The sequence below is a fragment of the Syngnathoides biaculeatus genome, chromosome 5 (assembly GCF_019802595.1).
Source record: "Syngnathoides biaculeatus isolate LvHL_M chromosome 5, ASM1980259v1, whole genome shotgun sequence".
Taxonomy (NCBI): domain Eukaryota; kingdom Metazoa; phylum Chordata; class Actinopteri; order Syngnathiformes; family Syngnathidae; genus Syngnathoides; species Syngnathoides biaculeatus.
Window position 1 is genome coordinate 7,717,438 of NC_084644.1, and position 17,265 is coordinate 7,734,702.

The window sequence follows — 17,265 nt, forward strand, 5'->3', positions numbered from 1 at the left end:
AAATCATATGCGTGTTCATAAAGTTATTGTTATAATTGTCTCAGAATGTATTGTTAGCAACAGTCATCAGGTGCTTAAAAGGAAACACGAAATTACAATGAGAAAGTTCGATCGGTCAAAAAATTGTTTACTGCCTATGACGTCATATTTGGCTTTGATTTAAAAAATGATTAACGACATATCAAAATGATTGATTGTTAAGAGGTCAGAGGTCATCCCGTGTCACGCACATTTGTTGAGGTTCCGGCTGACGTCGCCTCTGTTGAAAACGAGTAGCACCCTGTGAGAAAAAGGGTTGGGGGTGTGACATCATGGTTTTTTTTTTGGGGGGGGGTGTAGAAACAAAGGAAAATGATGGGTTATCATTTAATCAAGAAAAATGATCATATGCAGTCCTGCGTCAATGGCACTTGTAAGGGCCTCCCGTGGGCCGCACTGAATTGTTGGAGGTGGTGGGGGGTGTTATCAAATCAAACGTGCGAAGGTGGCCACACCCTTGAATTATAAAAATGTCACATGTGGACTGAGTGTATTTAAATACATATGTCTGAAAACCTCATAACAGCAATAAAAGAAACATTTGAAAACATCATCGCAGCGAAGGTTACTCTTATCATGGGGGGGAGGGGGGCGTCTGAGAGGAGTGTTAATTAGTGATGCTTCCCATAGCCGTTGAATACCCGAACGTATTGTGCAACCATGGTTATATAAGTTCTTTTTCACTAACTTGTTTTTGGTCAAGACGTTTTGACCGTTTCACTATCTTGTTTTCGTACCAAAGAAGAACATTGTTGTGGGATGTTTGACAGTTATGGCTGCGTAAGATGTTTTTAAGAGCCTGAAGGACACACTTAGGTGTCAATAGTAAATTAGGAAACAAACGTTGCGGCGCCAGGGCGGACGGGTAGGCCACCCGCCCTTCCTCTCGCACGCAACTGAAAAGTATGAAAGAGAGATGCAGAGTACAAACAGGTAGAGTCTGCTGCGGGTTGCGTACGAATGCCCAGCTGGTTGACGAGCGGAGCTGTGCCTGGGTGTTGGCTCTCCACCTTCTCGGCAGAGGTAAGAGGCTCATGTGATGATTTCACGCAATGTCAGCTGTATTTTGAGAACTTGCATTTGGTCGAAATAAATATGCCAGTTATTTAGGCTAAATAGCATTTGGGAACGTTGGTCTTTTGTTGAGTGTCGTCTTTGTCTCCTGAGCGCCAACCAGCACCGATCCTTTCAATAAAACCGGGTCTTTAACATATCAGCATTGTACTGTCAGTTTCAAGTCAACCTAAAACAATCAATAAATAACACACACGGGAGGAAGACAAAAGATTCTTTTCTGCTTTTTTTTTTAATTTAATCAAGGTGATTTCATCAAAAGTTACACAATCGTTGCTCGCTTCAAAGGGCGGGGGGGGGGGGGGGGGCACACATCAGCAACGAGATAACCGTCACCAAAGCGGTCAGCGTCTCCATTGTCACAAGATAGTTCCTGATTTCGTCAGCTTTTATCAGTCCCCCCCCCACACACACAGGCAGCCCCAATCCACATGACCCCCAACAAGGTTATACTGCCTAATAAATGCTTCGTAAAACTGTAAGAGTAAACATAGGATAATTTATGTACATTCTTATTTGTAACACCCCCCTCCCCCCAAGACTAACGTTTGAAAGCTCAGATGCAACTGGGAAGGTGTGTGTGTGTGTTTTTGGGATGCAGGAGGAAACCGGAATTCCCGGAGAAAACCCACGCAGGCACGCAGGGGAGAATATGCAAACTCCACACAGGCGGGTAAGGGATCGAACCCGGGACATCAGAACTGTGAGGCCAATGCTTTCTAGAAAACCCACCGTGCCGCCCCGAAGAAAACATATTAAGTATAAAATGAAATGCAAAAGATTGCAAAATATCAGCGGTGTTCACCTTACATTATGAAAATGATCAATTCCTAACATGCTGAGTATGCGAAATATGTATTCAAAGTGGAATTGTGACGATTGTGGCATCACATAATGAAGACGAAGGTTTCCGCTTTTCAGGCTGAAGGGTTGGCGATGACGTCCTCATCCGGAAACGCTTTGTACTCTTCTGGATCGTCAAGGCTCTGCAAATTGTACATAAAATAATAACAATAATTACAATGCAGTCGCAATGAAATGTTAGAAAGGCCGTGAGCGCCAAGGCGGTTGAGCCGGGGAGCCTGGCGTAAGCGAGACGTGACTTCAGTTGTAAATCCCATTTTTACAACGGGTCACTTTGACCCGTGGCCATTTTTATTCCAGGAGGTTAACGCACCTGGCGGCAGCCTTTCCCGCCGCTCCTCAGTGCCTTGACGGCCAAGATGGAGGAGCTGATCGCCAGGCAGAGCTCCAGGACGGCCAACAGCAGCAGGACGCCGTTGATGCCTCTCAGGAGCATCTGGAGACAGCACAACGGGTACTTTGTTCACTTTAGCAAAGGGGCTTAAAACTTTCAGTGTGGGGAGTGAAAATTTCACGTCCAAAAAGTGGACACGGGTTAGCTGACTGCACACTGAACCACGCGAAATGAAATGCGGCTCGCGGCTAACAACGACGGAGCTTGGAAAGCACCTTAACGGTTTAAGGGCCACAAATAGGCGGCCAGCGGAAACTCCCGGTCGGCAACTTTCACAAGTCTAAAAATATGTTTCAGGTTTTACATGAAGCAGCTCCCGCCCATTCAGGCATTGCTTCTCAAAGAACTTCTCGTTGGGACTCGGCGTGGGGGTGTGAGCGATCCAGTTGTCAAAGCGGTCGTCGTACGCCGGCTCGCACACGTCCCACATGTTCATGACGCCTATGTTGATGGCGCAGAGGATGACGTTGGCCACGGCGAACAACACGCCGGACAGGTTCAGGATCACGTTGATGATAACCTGCAAGCACATTTCAACTTATTAAAACATTTACAGGTCCCGTGCCATCTATTAAAAAATACATATGCATGTATAATCTGTTGTTCTTTTATCTGGTTTGCAAGATAATCAGGGTTGCAGTGGAAAGGGAAGAAAATTTTATTTTTAAAAAGTTATTCTCCGTGAAATATGTCCAAACACAGCACAATTCAATTTTTTTTACAAAATAAACTGAATTTATTTATTCATCTGCTTTGTACAAGACGCAGCCTCGTCGACGAATATTTGAAAGTATTCCTTAATTCCTTGTTTGACTCTTGTTTGCTGAGTAAACATTAAAAATTCTGCATTTCAAAAACCGAAATGCTCAACCAATCCATATTTTATTCAACCAAATCCCGACAGCTTAATGATAACATATCATGCGAAATGCCATAAGGACGAAAGGCTAAAGCGCTAAAGGAAATCAGCATAAATGTTAAGATAATTAGAGTATATAAGACCATACATTGTACATCATATTTGTACAACATATTTTTCTGAAGAAAAAAAAAATGCTGCTCACCAGACACGGACTTGGGTACTTCTGAGACAAAATGCAGACGATGCCGAAAAGCACAAACTACGGGAGGGACACAAAAAGCGTTGGCAGATGAAAAAAGGAGACATATGAGCCATTTTATCCACAATTTAAAATATTAACCTTTTTTTTTTGTTTCTTTGGCACACAAAAAGTTTTCTCAGGTAAAGCCGCTGCATGTTACACAATTAAATAAGCAAAGTTGCAAAGAGATACAGCAACACTTTTAATAACCATATCGTCAGTATATAGTGCAAATATTAGAATCACTCACTCTTGGAATGTGCCAAAAATTAATTTTTTGATTTAAAGATCTATGCGTCTTAATTATTTATGACATTATTAGCTCCCCCCGTCATGGGTAATCAATATAATTAAAGTTGAAAATAAGTCTGTTATGATTGTATAAATCGTACCAAATACAAGTGAACAAAAAATAGAATAAAATAATGGGGTAAATAGACGAAAAGCAGAAGTTTCATCCACCCATCCATCTATTTTCTTTGCCGCTTATCCTCACAAGAGTCGCGGGGAGTGCCGGAGGCGGGGTACAACCTGAACCGGTCGCCAGCCAATCGCAGGGCACATCGAGACAAACGACCACGCTCACAATCGCGCCTCGGGGCAATTTAGAGTGTCCAATTAATGATGCATGTTTTTGGGATGTGGGAGGAAACCGGAGTGCCCGGAGAAAACCCACGCAGGCGCGGGGAGAACATGCAAACTGCACACAGGCGGGGCCGGGATCGAACCCGGTTCCACAGAACTGTGAGGCTGACGCTTAACCAGCTGAGTCACCGTGCTGCCCATATCTATAGTTAAAATCTAAAAATCATTTTATATTTACATGGTGAACATATAAATTGTAGAGGTGCATCAATAAAAACAACATTTTCACTGCGACCTCTAGTGGACATAGTTAGCAATAACGTTACATTTATAGAAAAACTGCAGATCTGTTCATCCGCAAAAATCCCCAAACAGGCTGACTTTGGACCCGCCCCCGGATGAGCCGGTTCTGGCCTGCGGGCCTGACACCCCTGGTTTAATATAAATAACATAAATATACAAAAAGTGAAAAAGTTCACAATAAGTATGCATATAGATATGGTAAAAATATGTCCACTGACAAAGCAATCAAGTTCCCATTGAGGGCTTTTGCGGCATCTTCGAGTATTTCTCGCAAAAAAATTTTGTCCATAGAATATTTGGGTTAACGTTCAGAGAATCATGACAAGCGACCCGCAAATACGCTTTAACAATAATCTAAATATTGCTGTGATAGTGTGCTCACCACTGGTCCCATCCACAGGGAAAATAAATTCATATCCATCTTCCACCAGGAGTCTTCAAAGCCCCCGAACATGGGGAGGACACCCAGGGCGATGGTGATCAAGCCCACGGCGATCTGCAGGGCCTGCGATGGAAGACAGCAGCTGTCATCGGCCGGCGAATCCACACAAGATCCGACACGCACGAAAGGTTTGTCATCTTGAGTTTTGGCGAGGTGAAATTTCAGGATGAAGCGAAAACGCACAATAAATGACCTTCACAGCTCAAAATAATTTCCCCTTATGGAAATTTTTGAATGGGCGGCCAACTGTTCCCCGCTTCGGTGCTTTTTGTGCAGGTTGCCTAACAATGCCAAAATTGTCATATCATGTCAATATCCAAGCCACTTATCCTCACTAGGGTTGCGGGAGAGCTGGAGCCCATCCCAGCTAGCTTTGGGCAAAAGGCAGACCACACCCTGAACTTGCCGTGATCCGCATATCATCTAAATATGGCTCGAAACGATAGGCTAATATTGCCCCGGTCACTTCACTCGGTTGTGAGATGTTCTCTTCTTCGAAAAGAGCTTCCGTGTCAGAAGGGGCGTGTTTGCAGCATGTTCGGTTGAAATCTCACCCCCAGTACGGCTTGAGAAGAGCCCATGGTGGTCCTCATGTGCTGGGACGCCGCACAGCACGAGGGGCTGTAGCACAGCGCCTTGAGGATTTGGCACAAAGGAGGCCAGCGACTTTTGGGGTCCGACGTCACCGTGAACACGGTGACACCTTGTGCTCTGGTGATGGTCACGGGCATCCTGCCGCGGTCTGGGGGTGGCCAAAAACAATAAAGTCAAACACTTCATATTCACTGTTGGGGATTTGCACTTTTATCTGTGTGTGTGTGTGTGGGGGGGGGGGGGGGTGGTATACTTTTATTTGCTAAAAAAAAAAAATAATCAAGCCATGTCAAATTTAAATAGACTACTTTTGTGCCATTTTTTTTGCCAAGACAGTACGTTGAAGTGAACAAAGGAACATAGCCTTGTCTAATTAAAATTTTAAAAAAGTGCTTCATTACCATATAATGGCATCTATATGCAATTACATATCTTTTTGGATGTGCATTGATGACTCATATTTTCGCTATTCACAACAGGGCTCTCATAAATAAAGTTCTAATGTAAAGATTGTGATATGATTCATTTTGGGGCGTATATGGTCATAAAAATGAAAAGTATTTTTTTTCTTCTTCGCGCATTGTGATTGTTGCTGTGGCAGGAGCAGGGGCTCAATGCTGCCGCCTGTGGTGTTCACGTCTGCTTCAGCGTGTTTACAAATTTGTGTGCGTCATCTTTTTGTCTTTGAGCCCCACATAAAAAAACTTTCCGATGTGTTGGAATTGTTCATCAAAACATGACAGAACTTCGTACATGAAAATCATCGATGCTTCATCATTGTTAAAACAGACGCCAAAATGACACGCCATGCAAATAACTTGAACTAGAACAAAAAGTTCGGTAGAACGTAAATGGCAATGGCGACTATCAGATTTTATTTTAATGTAAAACGGAACGAACTTGCCTTTTTTAGTAGATCCGCGCAGAACGCTAAGTCCAATTAAAAAAAAACAGTTCGAGTCTTGGGTGGACTGGATTGTTGGAGTTTGTGGACTTCCGTCTCAGTTTGGCGGATGGAATATTTAACCCCTTGCTGACCCAGATTGATAACTACAACAAATGTGACAAACATCTCCAAAATCTCGCTTGTGTTTTTAATTGCCCCTAAATTGATTTAATCCAATAAATATTACCATAAAATCCGTATTGTTGTCGTTGGAGGGTCGACAGTCCGGGACTACAATTCCCACAATGCATTCTGCAGGCGTACCCGGAAACGTATGACAACATTACCCCAGTCAGCTGACCCGTTTGTGTATATGTAGGCGATAAGCAGCATCGTGACAAGTTTTTGCCCACTTTTTTTTCTGATCTATCTGTTTTAAAAACAACTTTCTACCGCCGGAGTGCGAGAGCGGCCATGTTACGACCGAAGGCTTTGACGCAGGTGCTGAGCCAAGCCAACACAAACGGAGTCCAGAGCACGCTGTGAGTACCGCTTAGCCTAGCTGGATGCAAATGTTGCAGTCGTTCTGGCAGCTTTACGTGGTGAATACCGATTTAGTAAATTATTGTTTTATGGAACTCTACAGTGAAACCTCCTCTGTTGACATACCATGATTTGAAAAGTGTTCCCGATGCAGCTTAAACGCTAACTTCCCAACTACTTTTGAGTCTATATGCAGCTGTAGTAGTATCTATTTTCTTTTGTCCGTCCCTGTGGGTGACCAACTTGAATATCACTATAAAAAAAAGTTAAAAACATCCTTTTGGGAGGGGGATTTTATTGTTTATGTACTCTTTGTAATTATTTGTATTATTTCTTTTTTTTTTTTAATTTTCAATAACAGTAATTGTGGTTTGAAGTTGTCAGCATATCCCTCATCACCTCAAATGACTTATAAGGAAGAAAACATTTTTATTTCAACTTTTTTCTTCAGCAGTTAGCAAATCAGCATGGACTCTTGTCTCATCAGCAAAAATAAATAAATAAATAAATAAATAATAATAATAGCTAACATAAATTAGCAGCCCTGTTATTGTAAAAAGACCAATACCAAAATTGCTTTAACCTATTCGTGAGCAGCGTCCCATTTTTGAGACATCATGATTTTCACGCATTATATCCTTCAGTGTATCAAAATATTTAAGTGTTTTAATCTGATTCTGATTCTGGTTTTTGGGCCGATCTACTAAGAAAACCCAAGTACCCTCTCGCAGGCAGCGTCCCATTTTTGGGACGAGATTATAAATTAGTAAAGTTATCCTAGAACTTAACCATAAACGAAAAAGAAGTGTTATTTCCTTGATTGTGGCCTGTTAGGAGACTTTTATCTCAATAAGGCAAAAAATTGCCACCTTGAATGGGTTAAAAATAACTTTCTTTTGTTATAAATAATTTCTTTAGTTATGGCTGTGCCAAACAGAGTAACACATGACAAATAAAGTCAAAAGTCTACCGTTGAGCTCACTTTACATTGTGGTATGTCACCAATTTCTTGAAGTCAGCAAAAAATGCTTAAAGCAATGATTCATATTTGAAAAATATCAGTGCCGATATGGTTCTCCCAATTCTGGGTTGATCCATATTCCCTTAAAATACTGTAACTGCAATTGTTTTTCCCGTTTCCCCACATAAAAATGAATGGGAGTTGATCTGTTCAAAAAAAGTTTTGTATTTGTAAAATGAAGGTTTCTGCTTGCTCCATGTGACTTCCTTTATTGATTGATTGATTGTCAGATTGCTCAACAACGAAGGGTCTCTTCTGGCCTACTCGGGCTACGGGGACACGGACGCTCGCGTCACCGCCGCCATCGCCAGCAACATCTGGGCGGCCTACGACAAAAACGGCCACCAGGCCTTCAACGAGGACAAACTCAAATTCATACTCATGGATTGCCTGGTAAGACGCGTATTCCTCCTCCAAAGAATCGCAGCTAATGTCAAACAGGAAGCTCTGGAAATAGCAGTAAGACTGGACTTTTTTGGTTCCCATCACCATACCTTATGTGAATAAAAAAATTCAAGAAGGTATGGTCCGTACCCAAGAGGGACTCCTCATGCGACAAGGGTGTGCATTTGTTTTACAGGAGGGAAGAGTGGCCATCACGCGAGTGGCCAACCTGCTCCTGTGCATGTACGCCAAAGAGACGGTGGGCTTTGGAATGCTCAAAGCTAAGGTGAGGCGACGCAACAACGTTATCCGCATTAGTCCATTTTGTAGCTCACGTGCCCTTTCGCCACGCAGGCCGAGGCACTGGTACAGTACCTGGAGGAACCGTTGACCCAAGTGGCAGCATCCTAGTGGGATGGGGCCGTGCTGGTTCACCTTGTGTGGCTTTGAACTCATGACTGCGAGTCCCGTTTCGTCTTTATTTAATCTGCGCATAAAGTTGTTGATGCCATTAGCAATTATTGTGCGTTTGTTTAGTTGTACGTAAGGCACAGTTTTGTTATGACAGTATGGAAGCTCCATGAATACCATTATTATCGATTTCTAAAATGCTGTTGAAATGCAATTTCATTCTGATTTATATGCTTTGGTTCAAATATGTACAGTAAAAAATGTCTGATTATAGATGTTGTAATTGTATTGTTCTGGGGCTCGTAAAAACAAAAGGAAAATCATTTTCAGTTTGAACTTAAAAAAATAAAATAATTGATCCAAATAGCACTTTTTACATTAAAGAATTCCAGCCTTTAAAAAAAAATGCGACATTTTTTTTGTTATTATTCATTCTTTCCCGCACCAAATACAGCTTCTTTTGATTTGAAATAAAACCCTTTTGACCCTGGGAAAAAAAAGAAAGTTTTTATGTAATCTGGTAAAGTTTCTCAAAAAATTGAGACTTTTTTTTGGGGTGGGGGGGATTACTATTTGGGTAAAATTGCAACTGTACCAAAAGAAAACAGCTTTCTTTCTAAAACACATGACCTTTTTATTAAAAAGAACAGCTATTACTTCAATTTATTTTAATAAAATGACTAATACACAAAATCGAGACTTTGCCCGAAAAACGATTTGTGTAATATTGCAACATTGTTGCTAAATAAAAATGAAAAAAAAAAAAAAAAAGTAATATGGTGAGGTAAACCACTACCGGAAATGCGTACATAAATGACAGTGGGTAAGAGAGCAGAGTACGCACCAGCAGGGGGCGTCTGACTGAAACCGGGCTTTCCACCTGCGTCCTTCCGTACCTGGTAGCGCCACACCTCCACGACTGCAGCCCGGCCCCTCCCTGACCTGGATACGCACTCAACATGTCTCACCCCGGCCAGCCCGTAAACTAAGCCAGCAGGCAGGAAAGCAGGAAGGCTGGCAGGCTGCTCGTGTGCCAAAACCGGCTGGTTTTTCCGTCCTCGGACCTGACGAGGACCTGTCAGTTCGTGAGGCGGCGGCCGGTTGCAGACTGAGTCAGTTTCCTCAAAGGAAGAACGAGAAGTGAGTGGAGGACGAGGAAAGCAGTGGATGGACACAACATGGGATCGGACGAGGCCTACAATTTTGTCTTCAAGGGTGAGTTAAAGTACATTTGTTCTCGCACTCAAGGGTGCATTCCAGAAGAATTACTGCGCGGCTTTACAGTACAACTTTGTCCATGCACACTTCCTTGTTTATGATAAGATTGGCAGACGCCTCGATGTATCTGCATATGACACACTTCCACTGTGCGTTCCATATGAGGAAAACAAAAAAAAAAAGATGTTGTTGTACCTCCAAGGCATATAAGTACCATCAAAACGACGTTTTCGTCCGATTATTAGTTGTGCTGTCATGTGCATATGGACAAAATAGAATGATAAATTGAACTTATTCCTGAAAATCTCGTTTGATTTTTAATATAAAATGTAACTATTGGGAACTCTGTTTAAAATAAAATCAACCATGTCTAATAGTAAAGTAAGGCGTAAGTTGGAAAGCGTTGGCCTCACAGCTCCGAGGTGCCCGGTTCGATCCTGGCCTTGCCTGTATGGAGTTTGCGTGTTCTCCCCATGCCTGCGTGGGTTTCCTCTGGGCACTCCGGTTTCCTCCCACATCCCCAAAACATGCAACATGAATTGGACACTCTAAATTGCCCCTTGGTGTGATTGTGAGTGTTTGTCTCTACGTGCCCTCCGATTGGCAGTCAACCAGTTCAGGGTGTACCCCGCCTCCTGCCCGTTGACAGTTGGGATAGGCTCCAGCATTCCCCTTGTTAGGATAAGCAGCTAAGAAAATGAATGGAAAGTAAAGTAAAAATAACTAAAGGTAACACTTGCTAAATTAAAAATAAACCCGTCATAACACCCTGACCTTAGCTAAAAAGCAAAGTAACAGTAACTAATCCCATTAACGCTAACATAATTAACCCTAGCTAAAAATGTAAATAATCATAGCCCAAAATAAGATTCAATTAAAATGAACTCACTAAAACTCCCTATAACTATTAACCTGCTACCTTCACCCCCCCCACCTAGCTAAATTAAAAATTAAAAGTAACTAACCCTAAACTCCAACCCAAACACTAGCGAAAATAAAAGTAGCTAAAGCTAACAGGCTAACTCTAAATCTATTCTTATTTAAAATGGAGCTAAATCTAACTGTAATCCCCCAAAGTCACCTAATTTGTAACCTGAGTGAATGTACCTTTTCGGGGAAATACTATTCACTGTTTTTGTGCTCAAGCCAAGGCCTTATCTAATATAAAAATATTGATTTGGCACCGACTCGTGGCCTCCACGTGCCATGAAACTAAGCTAAACAGAAAAAAAAATATTTTGCAACCATCTTGTGGCATTTGTCAGCAATTACTTGAGATTTTTTTCAACTTGTTGCCGGTCGCAGTCATTGTTTAAAGTAGCTAAACGTGGCTAAAATAACTAATCCTAACCCATTTTACTCCAACTTAAGTGAAAGTAACCTATCCTAACACTAAACACTAATAGTAACACCTTAAACCTCGATAAAAGTCAAAGTAGCAAACTCTCACTCTTAAAGTGAAACTATTTTGTTGTATGATGATGGAAAAATGTAGATTAGCCGTAGCTACTTCCTTGTTTATTTCTGGCATATCCCCCCATAAAAAAAGGACCAGAAAGACTGGAAAACGTTGAAAACTTTGAATTTGTGCATATTTATCACATGTGCATTAGCCCTAAAATTTGGCATTTAAAGGTTTTCTACACAATGATTTATTTTTACTAGTTTTTTTTTTTCCATGTGATTTTTCCATCGTTTTCATATCACTTTCTGCATTGACTCGTTATGTGGGTTTTAGCTCAGTGTTCATTTTCGGCATTACAAAGCTAATGTATAAATATTAGTGTAAGTATATGCTGTAGCTATTACAATACTGTTTTTGAGCTACTACATATGTCTTTCATGGTATGCTCCAGTGTCTTGTGTGAATTTAAATGTAAAAAATAAATTTGTGGCATTAGCGTTTTATTACACATTTAGTACAGTGTTACTAAGTTGCAATCTGGGGGTGTTCAAAGTACACACAGAGGTGGTGATATCCAAAATTGGGCAGCAGCCATTTAGTGTAGAAAATAAATACATGTTATCCCAACTGAATCCAGGCAGTGTTTGTATCCATTGGGGCAGCCCAGCTGTGGGGCGTAGGCCTTAGAATATCACAAAACATGACAAATACGATCATCCGGAAAAAAGTGTTTTTTTTTTTGTTTTTTTTTCCCCAGCATCCTCTCGACAGAACCTTAACCCTGTGGACTTTGTGCTGGGCATTTGAAACCACCTTACCTCCTTTATTTAAAAAAAATGGCTGAGTTCATGCAAATGTAAATACAGTATAAATTGTATACTGTTAATGTAAAAAAAGTACAGTTTTTTTTTGTCTCTTTTGGTCAGTTGAAATCCTTGAAAAAAATTATTATTTAATGCATTCAATTTGTACAATTAAAGGTAAATCAGGTTTCATTCTAAACTCATAATTTGAAAAAGTATTTTTTTTCTAATGTTTTTTTTTTAGCAAATGTTATTGTTTATTTTTGGACAAGTGAAAAATTTCATCAAATGTTAGCTGAGATGTTTCATGGTTTACTCCACTCCAATATGGCAAAAATAACACGATTTAGATTTTAAAATGTGGCGATACAAATCTGATTAGATTGTTATTAAATATGTGACAGAAATAGAAAAATTGTAGTAAAAGTAATACACGTAAAAAAGGTGATACTGTACTTAGAACAAGTTGATTTTTGAGGTGGTTCTACAACCGGCGCAGTGTGCAAATAAACTGTAATATGAAGGGTTAAAAAATTAAAATAACTGAATATTTTAAACTAATAAGAACCGATGTGAGTTCAAAACTTGATGCAATAAAAGCAATTTAAAAAACTTTTATTTACATAGAGAATATTTAAATTCCGAATGAAAACCCCCAAAATACCTGAGTGGTTAATCCATTCTTTAAATATGAACCTTAACCTTAAATTCAATGTCACACTCAATAAAATGATGTTTCCTGTATTCCGTTGGACCCGGGAGATTATGCCGGATTGTGCAATTGTTGCTTTTCCTGCTAAAGCAAGCGAACAGGGAAAATCTCTCATGTGATGCCGTCAAGTGTTTAAAAAAAAAAAATAAAAAAAATCCTTGGAATCAACAGACCATTGTGGCAGAAAGTTTCATGCTTGGCCACACACTGGGGATTGTTGCTGTTGTTTGCACAAGTGGTTACTGAGTAGTGGATGACGCTAGTGGAAAAAGGGGCCTTGCTACTAGTTCAGGAGGGGAGTCAAGGCGACATGGCTGCCGCTAAGTGAACGGTGACCTCGAAAATGATTCCTCAAGATACATAAGCACATTTTTGAAGTGAGTAAATGAGTCTTGTGTGCTTGGACAGCAAAGTCAAGTCCGAATTTAGTCTTGTGTAACATGCTAATGTCCGCTCTATGTTTTTGGGTTTGGCATTATGTTAGCAATAAGATAGCAAACGCTGGTTGGATGAAATATGGTTTGGTGGTTGAATACTGTTTAAATATACAATATGTCTTTTGTTTTTATGCCAGTTTATGGTCAACCTAACCCTAACTTGGAAGCGAGCATGCTTTACTTATTATTTGGGATACCATGCAAGCTAGTGTCTTCTTTTACCGTAATTCCCGGGCTACAGAGCGCACCTGGTAAAAAGCCTCACCGAGTACATCTGTAAAGGAAATACCATTTGGTGCATACATACGCCGCAGCTGTGTCAAAGCCGCAAGTGCCCACATTGAAACATGAGATATTTACGAAGAAAGACGGAAAACAGAGAGTTTAACGCTAGTGTGGTGCTAATGCTAGTGCCGCGATACCGCTAACGCTAACAGGGCCGGTTAAAATAAAACTTACCGGTAAATATCACTGAGACACGCCACTAACACAGCAGCAGTACGCTAGCAGAGCGCTAACGCTAGCGCAGTGCTAACAGGGCCGGTAAAAGTCACTTCCTCGGCGCATCTTCCACCGGTCTCATTCTTACCTTTTCCTTGCGGCGGTTAGAAAAAAATACACAAATGAACCGCATGAACTTCAGGGTTGAAAGCGTGTGAAAAATGTCACGGCTTGTAGGCCGAAAATTACGGTAATTTGATGTTTTGCGTTTCACATTTCACGACAAGCGTGAGAACAGTTACCAAGAAATACAGCATTACCTTGACTTGTAAATTAGAAGTAGAACGTGGGCTTCAACAAGTTCATGTATTTTAGTCAGTTTAAATGTGGGTAAAACTATATAAGAATATTCTCGTGTTTTTATCATGGGGTTTCACCTGTGCCAGGCGGGTCTTGAACCTATCCCCCGCGATAAACGGGATCACTTTCTACTGTAGCTAATCCCAGTTCCGTATCTTTTTTTTTTTTGTGTCCTCCTCAGTCGTTCTGATCGGCGAGTCGGGCGTGGGGAAGAGCAACCTGCTGTCCCGCTTCACCAAGAACGAGTTCAACCACGACAGCCGCACCACCATCGGCGTGGAGTTCAGCACGCGCACCGTGCAGCTCAACACCTTCTCCATCAAGGCGCAGATCTGGGACACGGCGGGACTGGAGCGCTACCGGGCCATCACGTCGGCGTGAGTCCCCGCGGACACCATAAACACACGCGTGCGCGCGATCAGTGATGTTTTCTGTACAAACATTGACGCCGCGTTCCATGCAAAACAACACCCGCATTGTTCACGGCTGGCTGTGGAACACTTGTTTACATGTATCCGTCGGTGACTTCCAACAGGTACTACCGAGGTGCGGTGGGAGCCCTCCTGGTGTACGACATCACCAAGCACCTGACCTACGAGAGCGTGGAGCGCTGGCTGAAGGAGCTCTTCGACCACGCCGACCCCCACATCGTGGTCATGCTGGTGGGCAACAAGTCTGACCTGGAGTCCGAGAGGTCGGTACCCACAGAGGAGGCCAAGGACTTTGCAGGTATAGACGGTTATGTTCTTTGTCCACGATGTAGTTCTAATATTCCGTCCAAGAAATGGATTTAGTCCCAACAGTCGATTGCACGGGTGTCAAACTCATTTTTATCGCGGGCCACATTGTAGTTCCGGTTTCTGTCAGAGGGCCGACATGACTGAAACCATGAAAATCTTTATTGACCCATCATATTCACACATTAGATTTATCAACCAGTTTTGGAAATTAGAAATCAAGGGTTATGAGGTTTTCAACTATTGTTGATGTTTGGTTACACAAAAATGCTTGCACTATTGCAACGTCATCATTTATGATACGACAGTATGAAATTTTGGTTCAAATTTGAACAACAATCAAGTTGATACACATGATTTGCCTTCGGGGTCCACATGAAATCATGTGGCGGGCTGCTTCCGGACCCCGCGCCTTGAGTTTGACACCTATGGTCCATTGTATTCATTTGGTAGCGCTTCTCTTGACTCTGATCTGCACACATTTAGTACAATTTTTAGCTTTTGTCGTATTATTTGAAATCAATACATTTTGGTATTTTAAGAAAGGTGATTGTGCTTTTAAAATTTCTCATTCCTGTTTAAAATGTGCTGGCAGCTGGATAGCGTTGGCCACACAGTTTTGAGGTCCCCGGTTTGATCCCAGACACGCCTGTGTGGAGTTTGGATGTTCTCCTGTGCCTGCGTGGGTTTTCTCCGGGCACTCCGGTTTCCTCCCACATCCCAAAAACATGCAACATTAATTGGAAACTCTAAATTGCCTGTAGGTGTGATTGCGAGTGTGACTGTTTGTCTCTATGTGCCCTGCGATTGGCTGGCAACCACTTCAGGGTGTACCCTCCCTCCTGCCTGTTGACAGCTGGGATACGCTCCGGCACTCCCCGCGATGCTCGTGAGGATAAGCGGAAAAAGAAAATGGATGGTTGTTTGAAAACGTAGCAGCACGGTGGATCAGTTGGAAAGCGTTGGCCTCACAGTTCTGAGGACCCGGGTTCGATCGCGGCCCAGCTGTGTGGAGTTTGCATGTTCTTCCCGTGCCTGCGTGGGTTTTCTCCGGGCCCTCTGGTTTCCTCCCGCATCCCAAAAACATGCAACATTAATAAATTGCCCCTAAGTGTGATTGTGTGTGCGGCTATTTGTCTCGATGTGCCCTGCGATTGGGTGGCAACCAGTTCAGGGTGTACCCCGCCTTCTGCCCGATGACAGCTGGGATAGGCTCCGGCACTCCCCGCGACCCTCGTGAGGATAAGCGGCTAAGAAAATGGATGGATGGATGTTTATGTTAACACTTAAATCGAAAGTGTCTGCAGGCTCTCTTTATGCTCGTGTGTTTCTATGTATGCTAGTGTCTTGTAAAATATTGAAGTCATACTTATAAATCACTGAATACATAATAAGAGTATAGAGTAATAAAATATATAATTTTTAAAAATTTTGTTCAGAGAAAAAAGGTCTGTTGTTTCTGGAGACTTCTGCTTTGTCGTCAACGAACGTGGAGGCTGCCTTCAACACTGTCTTAACAGGTAACCGCAGTGGCTTTCATTTCATTTTTGTTTATTTCGTGGTGATCATTTTTTTTGTGCCCTGGCGTAGAGATTCACAAGAAGGTGAGCCGTAAGGAAGTGTCCAAAGGCTCCATCAGCGCCATCACTTTGAACACTCCCAGATTGGAGCCCACCGAGGAGAAGAAACCTTGCTGCAAGAACATCTGAGCTGGACCTCCGGTAGGGGCTGAGGGGACGGAGGGGATCCGAGCCATCGGACTTGTGCCTTCCTTTTAAAAATTAAAGAGAAAGGGAAAAAAATTGACTGATTTCAACCTTCGCAGGCTGGTGCAATGTGAATGAAAACATTATCCTGCTTGTTGTGCTGTACTTCCTGGGTGAGCTGGATTTTAAACAGTACAACCACAAGATGTTCTTTTTTTTTAAAGTACAGATTTTAAAGGGAACGCTTTGTTCAATAGCCAATATTTGAGGTGCATGTGTGTGTCCCTGCTGAAATAAAAGGATTTGTGATCAAAATGCTGACTATTGCATATGAACTCTGCTTTATTATGAATTCTTGTCGTAACACCCTGAACTGGTTGCCAGCCAATCGCAGGGCACATAGAGACAAACAGCCGCACTCACAATCACAAGTGTCTGCTATGGCAGGTGAAACAGTAAATCATCCATCCATCCATCCATTTTCTTAGCTGCTTATCCTCACAAGGGGAGCACTGGAGGCTATCCCAACTGTCAACAGGAAAGAGGCGGGGTACACCCCGAACTGGTTGCCAGCCAATCGCAGGGCACATCCAGACAGACTTTCACCATACCGGGAAATGTGCAGACCGCTCGATAACATATGTGTATGTATGTACACCGAGGGGTAATTTTAGAGTGTCCAATTAATGTTGTTTTTGGGACGTGGGAAAAAACCGGAGCACCAGGAGAAAACCCACGCAGACGGGGCCGGGGATCGAACCCACAACCTCAGAACTGTGAGGCCAGCGCTTTAACAGCTGAGT

The 17,265-nt window shown here is 42.3% G+C and overlaps 3 protein-coding genes across 5 annotated transcripts; 2 read left to right on the top strand and 1 right to left on the bottom strand.

The window, feature by feature from the left end:
• Nucleotides 1-1,361: 1,361 nt before the first annotated feature.
• Nucleotides 1,362-6,445, bottom strand: LOC133500488 (transmembrane protein 176B-like). Of its 2 annotated transcripts, none has more exons than XM_061819217.1 (7): nucleotides 6,303-6,403; nucleotides 5,359-5,536; nucleotides 4,745-4,867; nucleotides 3,436-3,492; nucleotides 2,676-2,891; nucleotides 2,291-2,413; nucleotides 1,362-2,099 (listed from the first exon to the last, which is right to left on the bottom strand). In XM_061819217.1, exons 2-7 carry the CDS (start codon nucleotides 5,533-5,535, stop codon nucleotides 2,031-2,033), a joined length of 765 nt encoding a protein of 254 aa, XP_061675201.1. In that variant the 5' UTR covers nucleotide 5,536; nucleotides 6,303-6,403; the 3' UTR covers nucleotides 1,362-2,030. The 2 variants fall into 2 exon arrangements, with proteins under 2 accessions (XP_061675201.1, XP_061675200.1); XM_061819216.1 differs by having other exon boundaries at nucleotides 1,366-2,099; nucleotides 5,359-5,546; nucleotides 6,303-6,445.
• Nucleotides 6,446-6,602: 157 nt separating this feature from the next.
• lamtor2 (late endosomal/lysosomal adaptor, MAPK and MTOR activator 2) lies at nucleotides 6,603-8,916 on the top strand. Its single transcript, XM_061819218.1, has 4 exons — nucleotides 6,603-6,826; nucleotides 8,079-8,241; nucleotides 8,429-8,518; nucleotides 8,587-8,916. Exons 1-4 carry the CDS (start codon nucleotides 6,759-6,761, stop codon nucleotides 8,641-8,643), a joined length of 378 nt encoding a protein of 125 aa, XP_061675202.1. The 5' UTR covers nucleotides 6,603-6,758; the 3' UTR covers nucleotides 8,644-8,916.
• A 565-nt stretch (nucleotides 8,917-9,481) lies between these two features.
• rab25b (RAB25, member RAS oncogene family b) lies at nucleotides 9,482-16,783 on the top strand. Of its 2 annotated transcripts, XM_061819357.1 has the most exons (6): nucleotides 9,482-9,858; nucleotides 14,201-14,396; nucleotides 14,555-14,748; nucleotides 16,196-16,276; nucleotides 16,347-16,477; nucleotides 16,582-16,783. In XM_061819357.1, exons 1-5 carry the CDS (start codon nucleotides 9,822-9,824, stop codon nucleotides 16,463-16,465), a joined length of 627 nt encoding a protein of 208 aa, XP_061675341.1. In that variant the 5' UTR covers nucleotides 9,482-9,821; the 3' UTR covers nucleotides 16,466-16,477; nucleotides 16,582-16,783. The 2 variants fall into 2 exon arrangements, with proteins under 2 accessions (XP_061675341.1, XP_061675340.1); XM_061819356.1 differs by having other exon boundaries at nucleotides 9,483-9,858; nucleotides 16,347-16,783.
• The last annotated feature ends 482 nt before the right edge of the window (nucleotides 16,784-17,265 follow it).

Excerpts from the sequence above, each read along its gene's own strand:
- lamtor2 (XM_061819218.1), top strand. The coding sequence starts at position 6,759 with ATGTTACGACCGAAGGCTTTGACGCAGGTGCTGAGCCAAGCCAACACA. Across the intron at positions 6,827-8,078 it reads AACGGAGTCCAGAGCACGCT|ATTGCTCAACAACGAAGGGT; the intron begins GTGAGTACCGCT and ends ATTGATTGTCAG. Across the intron at positions 8,519-8,586 it reads TTGGAATGCTCAAAGCTAAG|GCCGAGGCACTGGTACAGTA; the intron begins GTGAGGCGACGC and ends TTCGCCACGCAG.
- LOC133500488 (XM_061819217.1), bottom strand. The coding sequence starts at position 5,535 with ATGCCCGTGACCATCACCAGAGCACAAGGTGTCACCGTGTTCACGGTG. Across the intron at positions 2,892-3,435 it reads AGTACCCAAGTCCGTGTCTG|GTTATCATCAACGTGATCCT; the intron begins GTGAGCAGCATT and ends ATGTGCTTGCAG. Across the intron at positions 2,100-2,290 it reads GCGGGAAAGGCTGCCGCCAG|AGCCTTGACGATCCAGAAGA; the intron begins GTGCGTTAACCT and ends TACAATTTGCAG.
- rab25b (XM_061819357.1), top strand. The coding sequence starts at position 9,822 with ATGGGATCGGACGAGGCCTACAATTTTGTCTTCAAGG. Across the intron at positions 14,749-16,195 it reads GGAGGCCAAGGACTTTGCAG|AGAAAAAAGGTCTGTTGTTT; the intron begins GTATAGACGGTT and ends AATTTTGTTCAG. Across the intron at positions 16,277-16,346 it reads CTTCAACACTGTCTTAACAG|AGATTCACAAGAAGGTGAGC; the intron begins GTAACCGCAGTG and ends GCCCTGGCGTAG.